The sequence below is a fragment of the Athene noctua genome, chromosome 3, assembly GCF_965140245.1.
Source record: "Athene noctua chromosome 3, bAthNoc1.hap1.1, whole genome shotgun sequence".
In the NCBI taxonomy this organism is placed as follows: Eukaryota; Metazoa; Chordata; class Aves; order Strigiformes; family Strigidae; genus Athene; species Athene noctua.
In genome coordinates, this window is record NC_134039.1 from 36,209,574 (window position 1) to 36,232,401 (window position 22,828).

Below are 22,828 nucleotides of genomic sequence, written 5' to 3' on the forward strand. Positions count from 1 at the left end.
GTGAACATGGACACAGACTATTCCTCAAGACAGAACTGTTTCCAGTAATTACAGTTTTACATGCGTTTTTGAGATCACTTCCTGCTCACTTCCTCTGTCCTTCAGGAGAGGCTGGACATTTTCCCCAGGTACACAAGAGAAGTGGTTACAGTGCCTTAACTAGTCACCTACTAAGTGCATTTGAGGACTGTACACAAAACTATTGGTAGCAGAAGGGGCCTCTGGAGATTGTGGAGTCCAGGTCTGCTCAAAACAAGGTCAGCTGGAACAGGTTGCTCTGGGCTGTGGGCAGTCAGGTTTTAAATAGCAACCAAGGCTGGAGACACCACAACCTCTCCGGGCAGCCTGGGCCAGCACTAGACCATCCTCACAGTAAAAACAGTTTATTCTGTCTGAACGGAACCTCCTGTGTTTCAGTTTGTGCCCATTTCCTCTTGTCCTGTCACTGAGCACCACTGAGAAGAGACTGGCTCCATCTTCCTTACTCCCCCCATCAGATATTTATACTCAAGGATTGGATCCCCCGGAGCTTCCTTTCTCCAGGCTGAATACTCCCAGCTCTCTCAACCTCTTGTCAGATGCTCCAAGCCCTTTCATCATCTTTGTAGCTCTTTGGTGGACTCTCCAGTAAATTTTTTCTTGTACTGGGAAAGGCAGCACTGGACCCAGCCCTCCAGCTGTATCTCACCAGTGCTGAGGCAAGAAGGATCACGTCCCTCGACCTGCCGGCAGTGCTCTGCCTAACACAGCCCTGGAGACGGTAAGGGCAAGTTGCTGGCTCATGGTTTGCTTGTCTCCTCCCCTCCACCCCCGTTTCCTTCTCTGGGGAGCTGCTTCCTGGCCTGTACTGGTGCCCGGGGTTATTCCTGCACAGGCACAGGACTTGGCATCTCCCTGGGCAGAACTGCCCGAGGAGCCCGTGGGCTCCTTTCCCAGCCTGTCCCGCTTCCCCAGGGGTCAGTGCCCACAGCTGGTCTGTCAGCCACCCCCAACCCCCGCTTTGTATCATCTGCACGCTGGCTGAGTGCTGTCTGACACAGCCTGCAGGTCAAATCAGCCCATTCTTAAACAGAAAAGCAATACCCTTTTCCAGTCCCAGATGGTCATGGATGTACACATGCAGGCAGTGTGCAGTGGGATTGTGTGTCCATTTTGATCTGATGGTAAACGAGGCTTCTATTTAGCTCTCAGAAATCCATCCTGAGAAATAGAGTAATTTCAAAAACTGGGGAAGCAGGCTTCTAAAGCTCACGAAGAGCTAGGTAAAAGGCTTCTGTTACTTTAACTGCTGACTAGTCTATGCAGGTTTGTTGGGGGGGGGGTTGTGTTTTTATTTTTTTTTTAAAGCACTAGCTTTGCAAAAGAAGAGAGGAGTCAGCATCAATATAAAAGCAAAGCTAAAAGCTATATGACTTAACCTTAGCTGCAAGAGTTGGGTAGCTGTCACAGCAAAACCACAAATCAATTTTTACTACAAGTCTTGAAAGAGTCACAGCACAGTTATATTTTTTCTTTTAAAGTACTCACTAAGTTATAAAACCAGAACTGTCTTGATTCTTTGTAGAAAATAATTTTTTCCAGAAAAAAATCATGTAAAAATAATATCCTGCTTCAATTTGAAGCATGCTATGCTTTTCTGGAGTTACATGGTCTTTAAACACACCTTCATAAAACCCTTTGGCAGAAAAATTATGTGAATGACTTAAGAAAAAACACTGCCTGCCTTTGTTTATGGAAACCTGATTGATGTTCCACAGAATACCAAGTGCCAACAAGTTGGAAGTGCAAAATCCTGATGAATGATTAACTATAAAAAGCCTAACTCTTCATCCTTCCTATAAGAAAAATATTTGAAATAAGCAGGATTTGGCAAAGTTTATCTACCTCCAACCACCACCCGTAAAAAAAGCCCTAACAAATTCCAGTCATGTTTGCACATCACATCATTAAGTTTCCATTATACCATCTTACTCTTTTTGTACTGTTACGCAATGTGGATATTACTTTGATATACTGAAGGCAACATCACACAATGAGCAGTTTTCTCACTGTATCAGCAACTTTACCTGCCTCCCTAGATGCACAGTTTCAGCCTCTTTGAAAAGTTATACTCACCCTTACCCTTAAAATACCTGCTCCCTTGCAAGCCAGGTTGCTACACAGCAGCTTCCACAAAGCCAGTGCTGGAACTGCTTCGCTATTTCACAAGCTTAGAATCTGAAGTGTAAGAGTATGTCCCTACAGCTGTACCTTACAGTTGCTACTTAGCACCAAGTGTATTTCCATTTTTAATAAAATCTGCCGTTTAAAAGGGAAAACCCTGATCTTTCTTGTGGTATTTTTAAGTCAAAACATGAAGTACCAAACTCCAAGGAAATCAACTGTCAACACACAATCAGAAAAATAGTTTTAAAAAAGGACCTGTGACTGAAAGCAGTAGGATATGGCCTTCAGATGGAAAACCCCTGTAGTTTAACAAAATTTGTTTACTACAAAGTACCCATGCTGCAGAAGCTCTGAGAAACCTACAACCAAACCCATCCCTCCACGAAAGACTTCCACTTCAGGGCTATCTGCATTTGTATCTACCACCGCTGTCTTCCTGGTCCCAGCCTATAAAAGGCATTCGACACGGCCTTGCCGTGCTGGCTGTTTGCTGCAGGCAGCCGCTTTCTTGGCAACCTTGGCTAGAGGATTTCACCTAAACAAACGCAACAGAGCTTTTTGTTTTGGGACAGTCAAGTTCACTTTACTTTTGTACACCGCGGTCAAGAGTTTCTGCCTCATGCTGCTCCTTTTGTGCAGGTAGGGGGGGACAGGCTTTAAACATTTCAACCACCCGGTAAAGAGGGCCACAGACTGACAGTGTGGGCTGCCTGCAGAGCACATGCTTGGCCTGAGGCTGCTGCTAATGCAGTTAAACACAAGCCAAAGTAACTTTACTGTTTTTCAGTCAGAAACCTAGTACAAGTCTCCATGAAACACAGAATTTATTAAAGCAGGTGATCAAAAAGCAAGGAAAAAACCCAAACCACAAACCCCACATCCAAGAGGTATGTTGTTTGAATTTAAAGTTAGTCTCCTGGTTAAGAAAATCTTAGGCCACACCCTCCACCAAAAGGGCAGATCATGAGGTCTAGCTGTACATTCTCTGATGACACGTGTCTCAAGGTCTGGATGAAGGAAACACCCTGCAAAGTAGGTTCTGAACACTCTACTTTGGCACTTCTAATAGATGTACTCGCTACAAAAAATTACCATTTCTGGTGCTGCACATACTCAAGAAACAAGATGACCCCCATCTTCTGGGTATTTGAGGAAGATACAATACCTAGAGCTCAAAAATCTGTTGATAAAACTTTTTGATTTTGTCAAGTGACAAGACAGTAGGGTCTAGTTATCAGTCAGCATGGCCAGGACTTTATAACTACACTTCCAGCAGTAGGAAAAGGCAGCCTAAAGAACATGAAAGCAGCATTTTTATTTTTATTTTTATGCATGGAGGTAGAAATAGAGCTTGCCTTCTAGATTGACAGGTGTAAATGCAGGATGGTCAGCAGCATGGGAAGCACATATCCAGACAAATGAAATTTAATTTAATGGCAACAAATGATGATGTTCTGCAAGTATTTTTCCTGAGGCATTTCTTCTACAACTTGTTACGCATGATTATCAGCTTCCATATATGAATCAGCAAACAGCCAGTAAGTCAAAAAGTTAAAAGAACAAGCCGTACTCTAAAGTAGCTCTGCTAGTCTGGATCTTCCTATTATGTTCAGGTAAAGAAAAAAAAAGAGGAAAAGAAATCACTGACCGGTAATACTAAGTGTTCTTGAAGTAACCACCAATGAAGATAAAAAAGCCTTAAGCTGCAGGAACAGTATCAAGTACCACTGAGCTACTAACAGACTATCTTTCTAGAGAGAAAAAAGACTGGAATTAGCGGATGAGAAGCTAAAAACTGAAGCAGGTTTGTCAATTGGTTTGAGGCTCATTACAAAAATAGGTAAGCGAGCTTAGAATGGAAGCCATCCGTTCTACCAGAACTCACCCGTTATCAAGTCAAAAAGTGCATCAGCAGTACCATTAGCGTGAATAAAAATAGCAGCAGCCGATGTACCCAGCAGCCCCGTTCCTCACAGATTCTTTCAAATGCCAGTTTTTACTTTGCAGTGTACAAGTGTGTACACTAGCTACTATTTGGAAGTTGAGACATACATGCCCACACAACTGCATAAATTGCTTAAAATTCATTGCTGGGATGCCAAGCCTCACAGAGCAACAACAGAAATACACATTTCAGTTATTTCATCCATTTTCAACCACAGTACCAAGTTTAAACAATACTTACAATTGGGAAAAAAACCACACCAATGTCCATTTTAAAACTGTAGGCACCAGATGACACAGCTCTCTCCTCTAAACTTCAGCTCACAGACTCTGGTTTTCAAGGACAAAAATGCAGCTTTTACCACAAGACAGATGGGGAAGAACTGATATTTCTAAATTAATATGAATTAATATGAACTCCTCCAAAAAATAAACACCAGGTGTCACTATAAAGGAGCAGGTGGAGTGTCTCTGTTTCCTAAGCAGTTATGTTTAAGGCCTGGGATTCACCTCACAAGCGAGGTTCAACAGTCAGATTCACTGCAGCAGGAAGACAGATAATGACTTCTTACGTTAAGAAAACATCAAATACTCCAGATTAGTGTGCCTGTATGGAAGAATTCTGCACACCAAAATAAATAAATGTTTTCACTATCTCCACAACTTGTCCAACCAAACGTGAACTTCAAGGAGACTGGGAAGCACAAATGAAAATTTTACTCCATGCCAGAGGACATGCCAATGGCAAAGAATACGTAGGGATATATACTAGTATTCAAAGTTGACTTCAGCCTGAAGTTGTATGTTGCTGGTAACAGCGACAGAGACAACTACGTGCATTTGACATGTTCCAATACCACTGAAGTCTAAACTGAAGGGTGGCACACTGAAAAAAACAAAACCACAAAAAAAATCCCTCCCCAAATCACACCATGCATTGCCACATTCTGTCCTGTGAAGAGCTGATGACATCTCTTCCTGTATTCCAGCACTGACAAGACTATTTGAATAAGGCCAAGTTTCATATTAAGGGTAAGACAGGTCCTGCTGAATAATAAGAAATGGCAAATCAAGTTTGTAAAATATTTAATAGAGCAGTTTCCCAGCAGATTCCTGACCAGAATCATAACCAGACTTCTAAAAAGTATATATATTTTTAGATCTGAAAATTTGTCTTTATTTTTTACAAAATGGATTCCAGGAAGTTTAAAAGGCAATATCATAGAGGACGTGGGTGCAGAAATCAGGTGTAGTCATTCAAAGCATTCAAGTAGGAATATGGTAATATAAATATTTGAAAAGCATCTTTTATCATAAATGTTCAAAACAAAATGTATAACTCATTCCAAACTAAAAATTGAGCTTTATAGCACATATTTCCCTGAACAGAAAAAATAAGTGACTTTTGAAATATTTCTAAAGGCCTGAAAGCTTTTTCCTTGGTTAGTTACATTAGAAGACTTGCCTTTGATTAAATTCCTTCCTTTCCAAATATGGAAAGTATTACATCAGTCCACTGTTAAAACGGACAATATGTTGCAAATTAATTCTGGTATAGTATGTTTCAACAACGCTTAGAGTATAAAGGTGCTGAGGTGGCTTTGAGTTTAGTAGTCATCTCCTCTGCTGACAACCTCCTTGCATGTTGGGCGCAACAGTATAGTATGCTCAAACTGTGCCGTGTATGAGCCTTTAATGTCGCATAAGGGAGGGTACGGATCCACTATACCCAGGTCGCACAGGTTCTTCAGTGCCATTAGGTATTTACTCTCTCCCAGGCGATCTAGCCATCTGCGGCAGAAGGCAAGAGTACCAAAGTTTTCATTGATAACATTTAGCAAGTGTTTTGCTCTTGGAAGCCTGAAAAAAAAAAAAAAACAAAACAAAACACCAAACAACAACGTTTGAGAACAAATCGGTATCACCAGGAAACATTCACTACAGAAGTAAGACACACCCATTAAGAAAAGGGTTAGATTTCACTGTACTTTAAGACTGCCCAGTGTGGGATGACTTTATCAGTTCAGGAAAGAAAGTGCATTTTCCTTCTGCAAAAAGATATCCTTCCAAACAAATATGAATGCTGCCAAACACCCTGGTCATCCATTTCAAATAGAAAAAGTTACACTGTGAATGTATCTGCATCTAAATATGCAAGCAAAACTAAATTCAGGGACAGGAATCATTCTCCTAAAAGGACAATTCATGTTTTAGTTCTGAAGACAAATACTCAGCAAGCTTTTTATTCATACTTCTTACGATATATAAACGTGAACATTACAGATTCCTAGATCTGCTAAGAAATGTTTAATTTCCAAACATAAGCAGTTCCTTTCCAACCCGTAGACTAATTCTCCCCTCCCCATTTTCATATTACTAGATTGTTCTATGGAACCAAAATAGAACTATCTGGAAAAGCATGTCTGCCTGCTATTTCTAACCATAATATCCTACACTTCAGAAAATATGTTGCACTCTTAGAAATGACAAAATGCAATCCCAGTGCATTTTTTTCACTGAAAAATGAAATAATCTATTTCATTTTATAGCAATAGGCTGAAACAAGAACTTAAAACCCACAAAAGATTCATATAAATACAGACTGATCACATGAATAGCTTGATATATTCTGGGAACAGCACTAAGACAAAGACTGTGGCACACAGTCATAATGCAGATGTTGATTTTTTTAAAAAATATATTCATTTAATACATAGACTAATATACAAACACAATCTATATATTGTTAATTATAAAAAATTAATAATGATAGGAAGATTGTTAAAAACCAATCTATATTTCTGAAGACATAATCATGTATTTTTTCCATTTCCAGATTCTTTGGAATAATTCAATATTGTTCCAGATTTACAACCACACCACATTTCATAACAAAAACATTGCTAACAGCACCCTTTGTGTCCTCTGACAGCTTTATTAATTAGTGAAGAAGCTGCATTGTATCAAATTTGAATCTTAAGAGGGTGATAGCTCTAGCACAATATACCAACAAAAAACAACAAAACCCAACCTTATTGGCACATGCCCAACATCAAAGTTCTTCATATAATGAGAACACTCCATATCATCATGAACAACACCTTTTCCTGTGCTACCGAAGGTTTCTATAGCATATACTTCACCTTCCTAAGGAGAGGAAAAAAAAAAAGGGAACATGTTGAGAATAAGTGACATTGGGCCATTCTGATACCACAATCTCAGTATAACAACTTCTGAATACAAGTAATTGAAGATGAATAGATTCAATCCCAAATCAATGTAGAGAAAAATTCAGTACGGAGATTTCACACAGTAAAGTTAACAGACATCTCCAAATCATCAGCTATTTGTTAGTACCATTTATTTGTTTCAAGACATAAATATCAGCACATTTCTAGTCACAATTTCTCAAAGTCATTACAGTTAAAACACTGTCGAAGCATACATTTAACATAACTAAGAAACTACATTCTGCAGCAAAACATTTGCTAACTGGCCGTATTTCTCCTTTTACTATTCAGAGAGAAGTCCTAGGAAATGTATAGTTTAGATATAGCAAATAGATGTTGATTACAGGGACTTACTGCACTGAAGAACTTTCTGCCCAATTTCTGCAAGAATTTTCTGGTAACAGCTGCTAGTATAAACCCTTAACCTGCTCATTTCCACTCCACAAGATGAATTTCTTCAAGAAATGAAGGTGATATATATCTGCAAGGGCATTATCAAAATTCTAGCCAAGAACATACTGAAATGCCGTTACATAAACTCATTTCTGCCAAGTGCATTCACATATCCTTAATGGTAGGACTGTGAAAGGGACTTAACAAGATAGGACAAACATGAATGGACAGTGGGAGCTGAGTTTTTCAGTTTGTTAAGCTGTTTTGAAAGTCACACCCCAAAATAAGAAGCCATATGAAAAGCAGTATCATGGCTTCAAATTCAAGATGAACTCTTAAAGATGCCCTGAATATTAATTTCATTAAAAAAGCAAAACACAAAACCACAAAAAAACCCATACAATGACACAAAAAAAAATTCACTTTTTAACAACTTTTTCAAAATAAGGATCATCAGAGGCTATATTTCTCTCCATCACAAAAACTCACTGGATTGCAGTTTGATACTGTAAGTAGTACAGTACAGTAAGAGATTGGCTATGCTCCACATTCTTCATTGGCAAGACTCACTGTCTTTAACGATGTAGGATTTTGTCCTAAGTAACCTACAGAACCTGAAGAAATTTTTAAAAAAAGTCTTCTCCCCAGTGTCTGGATATTCAATTAAAACAATCTCAAAGCTCTGAAATCTTTAAGTAAGATTTGCTTAAAGAACACTGGTTTATACTGATGATGGATGATATAGAAGACACAATGATTCACTGAACCAAAACAAGAAGGGCACACAAGCTTTTTCAACCTTCCTTTTCCAATCCTCTTTATTTCCTCTGCACACTCCTATAGATAAGATGACAGTTAAAACTTTTGTCTTTTTGCTCACATCATTAACAAGGTGATCAACAATTATAATACAAATTTTGGGTGATGAGAGTGAGCCTACCTCAAGAAACAATCCTGTCCAGATCACACTTGTTCCTATTCAGCTCTTGCAAGTCTTTTTTACTCTGAGAGGCTTACTAGTGATCGTGGCTGATCAGTGATCAGGCTTAGAATCAAATTAAAAGCCCCTTATCTCATTACTAATCTTTTAAATAAGCCTTCTTATCTTGTTAGAACACAAGCTTACATCAAAATGGTGGCTAAATCTCAGGTTACATATTTTAATACTGCCTTTCTGATTGGTATAGTTTGCCACATCATGTACAGTAATTTCTCTTTCCCTGCTCTAACACTATTCAAACAATACCTTTCATCTAGCTTCTCACATTAACTAGAAATACGCTTAATTATTCTGTATCTGCAAAGATCCACCATACCAGAAGCTTTTAAAGATACCATATCTAACTACTTGCAAAAAGTCATCCAAAGCTACATATATTTCTCAAGAATTACTGGAGCAATGGAAGATTGTTCTTTTGTATTTTTAATTACAGAGTGAATAAACAAGTGTGAATGACTGGCAAGTCCAAATACCTTTCAGGAAAACTCTGGTTCCTCAAGTTCACCCCAAAATCTGAATTCCTGTCCTTTTCCCTGCTCCCAAGTGCAACATTCCAACACTGCATTTAAGTAACACACACACACTGAGAAATAAATACGCAAGAGCTTCCATAAACATCACTAAGGCCATCCAATTTCAAGTTGGGGTGTTTTTTTAACTGTTGTATTTGGGGTTTTTTCTTAAATAGCAGGGTTCCAAGCCTTCAATTTCAGAAAGTGTTAGATACCAGAACACTCCAGGGCTAAATGGAGAAGCCACTGAGATGAAACAAGAGTGATCACTCCTTTACAAGAAGACTACAGGGTACAGCAAAGTTTTTCCTCTGCTGCTATTATCCACCAGAATCACAAATACTACGCATTAGAACTGCACAGGAAGTATCATTCTTGCAGTGGCAGTTGGGGAAACTTAACAGAAAGATTTAAGAATTCCATTTACCTCCATTCTTGTGGCTTCTCCTCCTTTCACAATGGGCACCGTTTTTCCAGCGTGTATCCTATATGGCCCAATCGAGTGTCCATTCAAATTGCGTATTGGTTTCACTTTTGAAGAAAACATTAATATTACAGGCTATTTCCTAACATGTTAAACCCTTTAAAGCAATTGGGTTTGTTAGCCCATAATGAAAATAGCGACTCATCATAGTGCAGAGGAACTAAACACAAAACTATCCACACATCTCGTACAAATTCCAGCCAAGACACAACTTGTATTTTGTATGCTATATCAAAACTTCATTATTAAAGACTAGCAACTCCAACAGTCACAAAAGTTTATTAATAAGGCAAACAGCAGGTATCAAATAATTTGTACATTTTGACATTGTTCAGCCTTCATCTTGTCTATTAAGGATACAACAGTTGGAAAGATAAGCCAAGAACATTCCTCCAGAGGAATGGCAAGCCAGACAGAAACACATACTTATGCAAGTCATTCATACCATGCTTCTAGTACGAAGGTCTTTTCAATATGATACAAATAAATCAATATTTGTACAAATATATATATTCTTAAGAGCAACTATCCTTAGATAAAGAAAAGAACTTGCCTTGGTATGTTTTGCCATCAATTTCAACCTCATAAGACTCCATAACTTCTTGTATAGCCTCCCCCACATCACAGAGACGTACATCTATTCCAGCACACTGAAAATAAAAAGTGCAATATAAATAGAAAATAGCAGTAAAGTTTACTGTAAAAGACTTGGTAAATTACTTACATAATGATCATACCTTTATTCCAGTATTTGTAGCATCCTTTACAGCTTGTAATAGTCTGTCGTATTTTGGATTGAATGTGACTGTAAAAGCACAGTCAATAATACGACCTGAAATCAGCAGAAGTTAGTTAGCTTCACAGTCTTTGCACTGAAGAATGTTCTCAAAGTTTTAATTCATAAATGAAAACTAACCACTAATATGTGTCCCAAAATCTATTTTGCAAATATCATCATACTGTAGGACTGTCAGATCTCCGGCATTGGGAGTGTAGTGGGCGGCACAATTGTTGAGAGAGCACCCAGTAGGAAATGCAAGACCTGCATTTAAACCATTTTCCTTTATCAGCTTACGTGAGCAGTCTTCTAGTTTTTCACTAAAAGGCAGAGGGGAAAGAGAAGAAAAACAGAGAACATAACAGTTGCCATTAATATTTCTTATGATGACTTCAAATAAATCAACACAAGATTAAAACCTCAGAAAAATACTCAAGCAACTGTTTTAATCTGAAGTCTTAAACTACTTGTATGCTAACTAGAGGGAGACCCTAGAGTGGAAAGTGTAAGCACCACATAACAATCTTCAGTGCTTGGTGTTGTTTCTGCTACCCTTCCTTGGGCAAAACTGAGTACTTCGCTAGTGTTTTTACTCTGAATTTAAACTATGCATCTTTTACGAGCTACATTTAACCCATTCTTCATGAGCAGCAGAGGTTATATAACTAATGTTTAAGCAAATTAGTTGTATTTTTTCAATTACTGATATTTAAAATAGAAAAAAAAAGAGGCCTCATTTATTACAATTTTCTAATTTAAGAAGGATAATAATATTTTTAAAATTTAACTGTGATAAAATAAAACCTTGAGACTAGCATTTATTCCTGGTTTTTGTCTATCTCAAGCTGTTAGCTCCTGGAAAGCTACAGATACATGTCCACCAGTGCATACTCCTATAGGGGCAGCAAACGATGTAAACTGCAGCTCACATCAGTGCACCGTACTCTGATTTTATTTAAGAAAGCTATTCACTCACAGCAATCTGCAAAAAGAAGAGAGCTTATTTTAACAGGCAAGTCCCCGTAGTCTGAGGTACTTTGGAAAGAAAAGTCATGTTTTGAGAAAATTATTGCTTAAAACTGTAACAGTCAAACTGTGTAATTCAGTAAAACAGATTTGTTTCAGCCAGACTAGTGATTAAGGCAGATGTGTCTTGCACTTTCTCTGATGGTATATTATTTTTTTCCAGATATCCTCACACAGTTACCTTGGGGATCAGGTCTGATCAGCTTTCTTACTATCCTACTTTTGTCAGCACAGTCCTCAGTCATACCAGACTGAAAGCACCTGATTTTGGAAGCTAAATTGTCCTAGATCAGTGCAGTACCTGGAGAGTAGACATTCACTCTAGATAAGCTGAAGGACAGAAAAAGGAATAGTTGGAAGAGTCAAGAGAATCAGTCCAGGCTAATTATTTCTTTAAACTTTACCTTAATCAAACTCATGTTTATCTTAATCCATTCGCTCAATTATTTCTTACTAACTGCGAGTAACACAAAGAAACACTGTGTTTGTCCAGAAACATCAGTCAATGAAGACTAAATATAGCCAAAAATCTTCCTGCACTGGACTGAGTACACATTTTTATGCCTCTTCACCAGCTCCCAGCTGCAGACTGCACCTACATTGCTCATCCACACAGCATTTCACTGACAATTCTGGCAAAAACCAGGATGTTTACTACTGTTATTGCTTCTCTCAGCACCACTGCAGAACTGATTTGCAAGAATAGTAAGGCACTGAACATTAAAATAAAGCATGTGCTCAAAATAAGTGAACTGAAAGATTAGTTTGAAATTCAGTATGATCCCAGGCCCTGCAAAGCTGCATAAGATAAGAATATGTTCTAAGTGTGAACTTAAAGGAAGTAATTGGAGATACTGGTTGTGTAGTTCAAACAGAAATCCCTCCAACACTCCTGACACAGTGAAAAAATTGAGACTGAATCCCTTCCCCTCCAGAAGAATGAAGATGTCTTTGAGAAGATCTGTGTCCTCACCAGATTTCTATCATTGTCATTCCAGGTTTTATCCAGCTCATAACGTATTTCCTCACTTGTCTGTGTGCCTCTGCAGCCTCCCGAAAGTCATTCCAGATTTCCTCACTGGCTTGGTCTAGAGCTTTCTTTTCTTCACTAGTTGTTCTCCAAGCAGCAGTCCGCCTTCAAAATAAAGTGTGTTATGAAAAGTTACTATAGTAGTTACAGTAGTCATTACAACTTCTGTCTAAAAAGACTGCAAAGTGCTTATTAACCAGTCAGGTTTACATTCCCCTGTGCAATGGAAAAAAATCCTGGTTTATAAAATTTTGAAAATAAAGGAAGCCTATTTAAAAAAAAAAATAATCCATCAACACCACAGACTGGCACCTGTGAAAGGCATTAACATTGCAGAAGAAAAATATAATCACATATACATAGAAACTAAACTCAGTTAGACCATGAACCATATTATTTCCTTTACATTTTCAAAAGCCTTACCTCCCAACCCTCCCAAAAGCCCAGAGAAGCAGTGTGCTTGAAGGATGCATAATACTTTTCAAAAAAGATAGAATAGGCATATAAAATTTACATCAATACCTGCAATTCTACCTTGAGTTTAGCAGGGCAAATCACTGCAACATGCTCTGCTCATGCAAAAAGTTTATTTTTTGCACAATCTTACTCAGACCATGCCCTTCCTGTACAGAGAAGAATCTCAGCACTGTAGTGTGGCTGCTTGGCCCAGAAACTGTTACTGACATGGAGACAATAAGCTCCTTCAAGATTTAAGAGCTTGCAGTTCCAGTATTACTTGCACTTATCCTCAGAATATTTAGGTAGTAACACCTAACACAGCGCATAGTAACTGTGACACATGCCAGGAAGTTACTGTCTAAATCTGCTGAATAGTGAATTAACATTTGTTCCATGAGAATACCAGTTTGGCTCTTTGGTAGGTTCACAGAACAAATACAAGAATAATTTTCAGCACAAGACTAAATATTAGTTTTGACTATATTTATTATGCAAGAAACAATACAACTAAGGTTCCAAGAAAGCAGACAAACAAAAAAGTAATTTAAGCACTCCAGCAACTGTCAGAACTTAAAAGACTACTCTTCTGACTAAAAAGTAGAGATACCTTTCAAAAGGTGAAACTGAAGCCTGTAATGATGCGAAAAACCCTAGTGATAAGTCAAAGCATACATGCTATGCAGGACAAATACTACTAAAAGCAATACATAGCTGCATATCATGGTAGGTGCGCCATAAAAGGGATGAGGGACAAGATGGACCAAAGATGCTGAACTATGCCGACGTTTCCAGATTTAGAAATTAACTTTTACCTTTATGTAAGCGAGCTGATTCTAAGCAAACAACTGAATAGGATTACTTTTTGAAATCCAAAAGTGTAGCTACTTACCTGTTTCATAAGACATGTAATTTGGCTCCACTCTTCCTTCACAGCCACAAAACAGGAATGAGTGAGCCAAGAGACTATGCCCTGCAATTCTGCTACATTTTGAACTGAGTATTTATAGCGTTAAGAGGCTGCAATCCTAAAGCAGAGTTGAAAAGATAAAGGATAACAGGCTATTCTAGACAATTCTTCTCAGAATGACGAGAGGATCCAAATACTTCGAGACCCTCTTCCTCGTTTCCCTTGAACTTCCTGCTCCTTTTCATATAAAGTAACAACACTGCAAAGGAGAAATCCCATGCTTATTTTTCTAAGCAGTTTTCTTGCTCCAATAGCAAGCATCACACATACCACTCTTAGAATATGCCTTAACACTGGTAAATTCCATCAAAAAAGCAACAGGCTGGAACACCTGAGCCCCCTTACCGCACTTGGAAATTGGACTACTGCCAGCACAGTAGTCATAGCACAAGAAGATGGAAAAGGCGTAACTGCAGAAAAACAGTGGAGAAGAGGGACTTGAGGATCCTTTCAGACTCACCCTCTGGTAGGAAGAGCTGCTGAGAGTCTGGGCAGCTGCTCTACCACCAGACACAGACTTAAGTACAAAGTCCACCAAACTGGCAGGAAGCCGTCCTCAATCTGTCTACTCTATTTCAGCATATAGTCCCTCCACAAAAGACAACTAGGAGACAAAATAGCCTCTACGTTTGAAAATACTGGATTAGACCTAACGCATTTTGCTGCCAAAGCTGTACCACTGCCACCTGGAAGCTCAGGAAAAGCGGCGACAATAAATCCTGCTTGGGCCTAAGCACTTCAGGACATGTGAAAAATCAAATTACCAGGTGGAGAACTTCATGTCTGGTGTTCTGAGGACAGTTTCCTAATGTGCTGACTACCACATAAATCTGCTTAAAAGTTCATCTCTTGCTCCAAGACATTTGTCCCCATCTCTTCAGTTCACAGCCCTCAGTTTTCACTAGCTCAAATCTTTAAAGGATTATGCTATAAACAAGAATTTAGTGATCAAAGATAAGAATTTCAGAAAATAATTTCCACGGATTAGTTTAACCCAGGTAACAGCACAGAGGCAGAAACAAGCAGGCAGGGACAAGAATTCCTTAATCCCACTTTAACAAAAATCAGTTTATCATGAAGTATTGCTAATAACTTTTCCACTCTTCCTGTCACATGATTTCAAATTCAGGTGTCTTCAACAAAAAATACAAGCCTTCAAACAACTAAATACCCAAGATATAAAAATATCAAAGCTGTTAGCCTGTTGTCCTATACAAGAATCAATTCTCTGCTATTTTCCCTCCTGAAAATTATACCCACTTTCTAGTTCAGCTTCCTGCACAAAATACACAATTCTAGCTTGATGAGAGGTAACTTTAGAAAGCATGTACACCAAGAGTTACGAATAGAAGTTCAACTCAAAAAAAAAAAAAAAGACAAAACCCTACTGACTACAGCATGAATAAGCAAGAGGCACACAAAAATGCTTCACTAATACACAAAATGAAACTATTATTTAGAATAGGAAATATCCTAGCATTCGTATCAGCAATTAATTTAAGTAGCTTCTAATGTTAGGAAATGCTAAAGTAGCATCATAAGAGTTAAATTCTCAAATTAGGAACAAAATGAAGTATGTATTTGCTTAAGCAAATTATATAAAGAAACTATTTCAAGTTCCTTAGCATATAGGAACTTCCATAACATAACATGCTTGGTAAAGAAAAGATGCCTCACTTAAATCCTGTTAGAAAAGGTGTTTTGTTTTTGTTGTTTTGTGTTGTGGGGTTTGTTTTTTTTTCCCCCCCTTTCAAATGAATAGTAGCAAACCCAGAGTATAACAACTAATCTTCAACAGCTAGGTACGTAAAAGAGGTGTAAAAATAGTGTGTAATTTGTTAATAAACTATAAACATACTTAAGATGTTTATAATCTAACTTCCTGGATTGCTTAAATTGCGTCCTTCCGCATGGCAAATACTTATGCATGAAGGAATCACTCCTGCAACAGCCCATCAGGACTACCCTGTGAAAGTCCTTATTAGCCTGCTAATACTGTGCATACAAACAAGGCAGCCATTCGTAAATCAATTGAACACACCTTGTGACCAAACTGAAGTCATTAAAGAGATGACAAGTCTTCCTCAGAACCAAATTTTAATCTCATAAAAATGAAACCATGTTATCTGTGAATATCTGAACACAATTTATAGGATGTACTAGACACTCAACTATGTTGCTGACACTCTATGAGAAAGTATTTTTCTGAAAAGAAGTCACTCAAAACTAAATAATGCTTTCAGAAATACAAATATTTATCTATTCACTCTCCCCTTGGCTAAAACTATTTTTTCAGAGTTTTGATTCAAAATGACCAGTTAAGTTTTCATAATACTTGGCCTTTTCATTCAGATTTTAATGCAATTCAAACTGATACTGCCCCACCCCATGAGTAAAACATGACCTTCCACAAACACTTCATGTAGAAAAAAACGCAAGAAACTCAGTCAAGCTGTATATCCTTAGTCCCAACAAAGCATAAGGAAATAGTAGTACCCTATGAAAACATAAGGCTGCAAGATCTCCATTCCAGTAAACCACTAGAAGCTGTTGCTTGTCTAGTGAAACTGCACATTATTCACACATCACTATGAATTGTAAAAACAGTTCAGGTTATAACTATATATTCATACAAACAAAGAGAAGCAAAGTGCAGAATATATCACTTTTAGGCTTTTAAATTAAGACTGTCTCATACTCCGATTGACATGTCTCTACCAAAAAAAAATACCCCAAACCAACATGAAGTTGACATCTAGATGACCCCAAAACTGCTGCATAAGTGTCTCATCTGCCTAAATTTTAAACCTTCACTCAGACTGTATTTTTCTTACAAGCTGCCTATTGAAATCCTGTTCTTACCCTGGGTCTCAAAGTCCCCTGCCTCATGGCAATTCTGCTCATACAGGCTATACCTGAACTAAAAGGGTAGGGAAGAAGGAACACTTATAGCCTGAAGACTTCTATTCATAAGTTCTTAGATGATCCAGTTGTTTGGTTTTGCTTTTTTTTTAAAAAAAAAAAGCGCACATTACCACTCACTTTGTCCATTTAGCTGTACATTAACAGTTCTGCAATTCAGCACATCCAGATGACAGCATTTTTTAAGCTTAAAGCACTCACCCATCTTGCGTTGGTGGGTATTCACATTCTTCTCCCTTTGGGAATACGTTGCTGGGAAATAGATCACATATTGGAATAGAAGGTGGATCCGTCTGGACCTTAGCTGTTGAGTATAATTTAAGAAAGTTTTACATGGTACACTGGAAATACTAAGTATCTTATTTCAACCATAAAAGTTGAACAGTAGAAGTTACTTAAGGTCCCCTTACTAGAATTTGAGCTTGTACCAAAACAACATGGTATCACAATGCCTCTGTATGACTTTATTTGGCCAATGCTCAAGGTGGCATTCAGGGATACCAGAAAGAAGAAAACTCAGACTTACCCTACAAACCCAAACTGCATCCCAAAATCTGTTTCAACTGCCAAGAATAGCACTTACACATGCTTATACCAAATATTCATGCATCTATCTTTATTTTTGTGCCCGATACCTACGTCCTTTCTTCTTTTTCTTCTTCTTCTTTTTTTTCCCTGTTGCTCCATCTCCTTCACCCTCTCCATCTACAGGAAAGAAAGTGCTCAAGTGAACATAGAAAAACCCCTTAAAGAACCAAAGAATTTTCAATGAGACACAAAACTGTTTGGACTATCTGGAACACTTCTTTCACAGAAGAATTTAATGGATTAAAAGAAGACAGCTAGAAGCTGCCACCAAGCCATTAGCATTTGCAGTGCCTACACCAAACACATAGCTAAGAAAATACTTTTTAAAGTTGTTGACTTAAACATATCAGCAGACAGAGGAAAAAGCAGCTCAGGGAAAGAGTTTTCAAAAAGTCCTACTTCAAACTCCTCTATTCTCACTTCACCCAAAAAGATGTCTGGTGTTGGGGGAGGGTATGAGAGAGAACTGTATTAGACACAACAACTAAGAAAAGACTCAGAACTATTATTTCAAACCCATCTTCTGATGCTTCAGTTAAAGGAACTTAACGTATCCAGAAAGACAAAAAACACCTAAACAAGGAAAGATGACAGCATTTAGGTCAGGATGAGTTTAATCTGGAGATAACAGGGAAAGTCACAACCATCACTGAGCAAAACACAGAGCGTGTAGGAAGAACCAGCAGGAGGCTTTCAGGGAGCACAGCGTATAGGCACTAAGAATCGGCCACACCATGTTACAATCACATCTGGGAGTTAACAGTAACCCTGCTGACTTCATATCTGGCTACATCTAATGCTTAGTTGCTTAATACACAATGAAATATTTATCTAATGTGGTACCATCTAACTAAACCTTCTGGACCTAAACACAAGTTCACTTGAGCAAGTACTAGTCATCTACATTTAGAACATTTATTTTTATCTAAAACAAAAAGTAAAATTGAAAGAACTTTTAGAATCAAGTCAAAGCACTGCCATTTTGAATGAACTTATACAGAAACTTGTATTTGCTCATTTATTTAAAACAAAACCAAACCAAAACACTGACCAGTTGTTCCAGTCACTAGTTTTCAAGCCTCTCATAATGGTCAATGTCATCTGCATTTTTATGCCATGGTGAGTACTGTAATCCTGCAGCTGAAGCAAATTTCAGTAATGTGTCACCCTCACCCTTCTCCAGCTCATTTTAGCATTAAGTATCTTAATTAAAATTTCTGTAAAAATTTGCAAGTATACTTTGTAACTACAATGTACTCCAGCCTACCAGATTCCCCATCAATTCATATTTCATAGGCAGCCAAAAATCCTTAGCAGCACATATAAATTTGTTTAAAATGTCGTAACTGCCACATTTCTGTTGACCTCGAGCTGTGCTCAAACCATTCATCAAGGAATAAACCAGACGTGACTCCAGTTCTTTCACCAAGCGATTTTTGTCTTCTTTGTTTTTTAAACAATAGGCCTAAACTGCAAAAGACTACAGCATTTCTTAAATGTTGCTGTCGCTATCTGCTTATTGCGGCTTTTTCACATATCACTGCACATGAATCTGCCAACTGCAAGCCAAACTAACCAGGCCTATGTTTTCACATCCTTGAAGACTGCTGCAGACTAACCGCACTGCCAGAAACATAACTACTGTATCTGACCAATACCTTGTTTGTCCTCAGGTTTAGTAATGAAAAAAATTTTCACCAAAAAAAAAAAAAAAGCAATTTAAGACCTTTTCAAAACTGAAGCCCAACCTTATGCCATTTTGGTATAGCTGTTTAATAATTTAGCTTAATATAATACAAAAACGTTACTTATCAGCATGTTTTAACACTGCAATGGAAATCTGAAGATCACTTCCTCATCTCTCTCAGATTTCAAAGGTATACAGTCTCATTTCTGAGGCCACCTCAGTTATGGGCTTATCAAGGTAGAAAAATAAAAGGGGAGGGAGGGCAATAGGTATTTTATTGGTTTTCATTTAATGCAGCATCATGTTTCAAGCAACACCTCTGAAACTACACAATTAAGATGGGAAGTGGTGAGAACCAGTACAGGCGAGAATACACAGTTGTCTTCAAAAACAAGCAATTTTTATTTTTCTGCAAAAATGTTACTGTTTTTAGAAAAACATATCCAAGTCTAGTATGTGGAAAAAGGAAGGTTATTATTTCAGCAATAGCATCACCTCATATTTTTTTTAATACTTTCTAACAGTAATACTAATTGCTAATACTGTAAAAAGAATAAATGAACACAGCACTTGATCTGCTACTAACAGTGTTATTTCTCCTGAGATGGAACTATATTCTAATAATTCTCAAAGAATTCTTTTCATTGCATAAAATTTTCACTATCCTCCTCAATACTTCTTTCTTTAGTTACAATGATGGCAAATCACATACTGTATTATCTTTCAACTCCATAACCTGAAATATACCCTAAACCAAATAAACCATCAGAATACACTTCTACAGAAAGTAATTGCATAAAACTGGATGCTATATGTAGATTAATAATGTTAAAAGATCGATTTATTGGTCATTTTATACATGCCAGCACACTTATTTCGGTTTTTTTAGGCTTCTATATCCGATTTATTAAATTAAGTTCTGGAATGACAAATTCCAGCAATAGTCAACTAAGAAACATCTTAGGGTGCTGAGCCAACTTTAAATGCTAGTTCACAAGAAGGAAACCAAATTACTAACTTAAGGAATGTATTCTCTTCAGTGTCCATTTCTATTGAGAACCATCCACCAAAGCAAACGAAATATAGCTTCTTTACCTAATATTCCTACAAAAAAGATGCATCCAGCCTGGATTTCAATACCAGACACTTCCAAGGCACTTGCTTAGAACATCAGCTCCACAGCACAAGCAACACAGGAGGTGTATGCCCTGCTTGTGTAAATGCTCCCTTTAAATTTTCTATGTATTTTTTGTTCTAAGCCAAGAATAAGAGATGTAATTTGGAACATAAATTACTACTGACCATGGTAATGCAAGAGAGACTGATTTATAGTTTACCTTATTTTAATCTAAGTATTTCCCTTCGGTAATAAGATCCCTGAAAATAAGAAGCTTTAACAAAGCTGTTACCCCTGTTATTTTTCATATATATATATATATATACACACACATGTGTGGCAGCTAAATTGTTGCCAAAAAAGTGAAAAGTATACATAGTTGCATCTCACCTCTCCCAAGTAAAAAAAAAAAACAAAACCAATCTAATCAAAAGGCATCTGTAAAAGGTTTGTTAAAATGGGAGTCTGGAAAGGAGTTGAAACTGGAAATGTTAAGATAAAAGATGTTATACTTGCCTTCATCATCATCATCTTTTTCTTTCTCCTCCAGTGCTTGCTTATCCAATTGTTTTGCTACATCATCAAGAGAACCTTCTATTTCTTTATCTGTTTCTTGACCTGTTTGTAAAATTAAAGTATGATTTACAGTGAAAGGATAGCTCCACATTAGTAAACAGTACCCCCAAAAACTTTATAAAAATATGCTGTACTCATCCGACATATCAGAGAACATGATGCTTTTTCTTTTTTAAAGCAGACCCAATGTGTAAGATTGTATGGCACTACAGTGACAAGTACTGTTACTGAAACTTGTAGCATTATCCAGACAGTTCCGATTACTTTTTTCAGCCAGGGTAACTAATTCTTCTTGCCATAGCAGCAGCCTGCTCTTGTGAGATAATATGGGCGTGAAGTAGATAATTATAAATGCACAGCATGATCATCACTAACTACTCTCCTGCTAAAACAAACCCAAACCGTAGTTCCTTTACACTATTTGCCCAGACTTGCTCCAGCTCTCTCAGAGAACCTGGGAGGGGTACAGAGACTCCATCATGCGGGATGACTTTTACAGCGGCAGTCTTACGCCTTTCCACCCTCAGGGCATAGGAGGGGATGAGAGAAGGGGTGGCTTCTCCTACACGCGCCGGAGCAGGGAGGACCTCTCTTGCCCCTACTTCCCCGGTGCTGAACAGCAGCAGCATCCTCCCGACACTCGCCAGCCCCCTCCTCGCCAAGGGGATCTCCCTCAGCCCACACACCCGCCACGGACCGGGATAGCGGCCTCGGCGGCGCCCATCACCCTACCCGCGCCCCGCACGGTAGGGCTCCGTAGCCACCCACAGCAGCCCGCTGCCGCGCACGAGGCCTGCTCTAAGGAGTGGCAGCCCCCTCAAGCCGCCCTGTCAGCGGAGGGGCCCGGCCCGGCCCGGTCCCTACCCGCGGGGCCCGCTTTGCCTTTCTTCTTCTTCTTGCGCTTCTTCTTGGCACCATCCTCCGCACCCAGCCCCGCCGCACCGCCCTCCGCGCCGTCCTTGTCCTCAGGCTCCGGCGGCAGCTCGCCGTTGAGGTGCTTCTCCGCCTCGGCGGCAGCGCTGCCCGCCTGCCCCACGCCCGCCATGTCGCCGCGGCCGCGCCGCCTCCCACGCACGGTGCGAGCGAGCGAGAGCGGCCGATCGGCGGGGCCGGCCCTCCGCTCTATGGTGAGCGCGGGGCACGCCGGGAAGGCTGGAGGACTCCGCCGGGGAGGGGAGCAGGAAGGGGCCTCCCCCCGCGTGCCGCCCCTCCGGCGCGCACGCGCGCAGCGCCCGAGCTGCGCGGGCGGGCTGAGGGGGTGCCGGGGGCGTGTGGCGCCTGTGCCGGGCCGCCTGTGCCGGGCCGCCTGTGCCGGGCCGCCTGTGCCGGGCCGCCTGTGCCGGGCCGCCTGTGCCGGGCCCCACACGGCTGTGTTCTCGGAGCGCCGCGGCCCGGCGGCCCCGCTGTCCCCCGCAGCCAGCCCCTGAGTCATCAGCTCGCGGCGTGGGGCACAGCTGGGTGCCGGCGCCATCGCTGGCGTCAGCCTCTGTCCTGTGCTCGGCCATCTCCTGCTTCCTATTTGTAGTCCCCACTGACACGCAGAGCTATGACCAGATGACATTTTACATGTGTTAAAGTGTTTCAGGGGCAGCATGTGCCCTTGAGTTTGAAAGGCCCTTTTTGGTCTCCTGCATTTTCCAGCCATCTGGAATTGGGGGAGTCCAGTTAAGATGGCTTGAGTGACACAAAACACATACCAGGGTTTACCTGGTCTCCTTTTTACCCTGGAGAGAGTCATGGAAAAATAACGACAAGCTGGTAGCTGTCGGAAAGTTTCAGAAATGGAGGCTGAGGGTCAGCAGAGAAGACTTAACTCTGTCTTCATCAGCAAGCATCTTTCGGAGGAAATAAAATTTAAAAAAAAATCTTCCTGAAACACAGCAGTCTCTTCCCAATAGGAATGGCTGTCATTAAATGTTTTACAGCATTTAAGATTGTTAAGATTTCAC

At 39.4% G+C, this 22,828-nt stretch overlaps 1 protein-coding gene across 2 annotated transcripts; it reads right to left on the bottom strand.

Moving 5' to 3' along the window:
- Positions 1-5,179: 5,179 nt before the first annotated feature.
- Positions 5,180-21,992, bottom strand: METAP2 (methionyl aminopeptidase 2). Of its 2 annotated transcripts, XM_074902719.1 has the most exons (11): positions 21,744-21,992; positions 20,820-20,921; positions 17,551-17,616; positions 17,113-17,215; positions 12,507-12,668; positions 10,646-10,827; positions 10,467-10,561; positions 10,283-10,379; positions 9,673-9,776; positions 7,142-7,257; positions 5,180-5,970 (listed from the first exon to the last, which is right to left on the bottom strand). In XM_074902719.1, the coding sequence occupies exons 1-11, from the start codon at positions 21,922-21,924 to the stop codon at positions 5,718-5,720; spliced, it is 1,461 nt and encodes a 486-aa protein (XP_074758820.1). In that variant the 5' UTR covers positions 21,925-21,992; the 3' UTR covers positions 5,180-5,717. The 2 variants fall into 2 exon arrangements, with proteins under 2 accessions (XP_074758820.1, XP_074758821.1); XM_074902720.1 differs by lacking the exon at positions 17,551-17,616.
- Between the last annotated feature and the right edge of the window lie 836 nt (positions 21,993-22,828).